The 350-nt window shown below is 32.9% G+C and overlaps 1 protein-coding gene across 1 annotated transcript in view; it reads left to right on the top strand.

Moving 5' to 3' along the window:
* LOC119590507 overlaps window positions 1–350 on the top strand; it is a 19,867-nt gene that overhangs the window by 2,977 nt on the left and 16,540 nt on the right. The window contains exon 6 of the mRNA XM_037939157.1: window positions 187–317. Coding sequence (XP_037795085.1) covers window positions 187–317 — 131 coding nt within the window. The remainder of the gene's footprint in view (window positions 1–186; window positions 318–350) is intronic.

The following is a 350-nucleotide window of genomic DNA, read 5'->3' on the forward strand; positions in this document are numbered from 1 at the left end:
CAGTTTTTGTATTGATATTTCTGCTCTGTTTAAGATATGTCTAGCAATATCTCAATATTCAAAGGATTGCCTCAGAGAGTTAAGTTTTAGGCCTTACAAGCTGAAAATTCCTGTAATGTATCCAAGTTTTGTGCTAATCAGATGTTTATTGAATAATTATGAAAATAAATTTCCTGACTATTTCAGGGCTCTGCATGATAGAAGAGTATAAAACAGGCAAGAAGGTGTACTACAATTGCAATCTGTGTGGTGCTTACTCTGATGTTGATTCTATGTATAACCATGTAATTGGTATAAAGCATACTGAGAAGTACATTGTAAGTGCATTATTCTCCAGTTTATTGTTTTCC

The sequence above is a fragment of the Penaeus monodon genome, chromosome 27 (assembly GCF_015228065.2).
Source record: "Penaeus monodon isolate SGIC_2016 chromosome 27, NSTDA_Pmon_1, whole genome shotgun sequence".
Lineage (NCBI taxonomy): Eukaryota > Metazoa > Arthropoda > Malacostraca > Decapoda > Penaeidae > Penaeus > Penaeus monodon.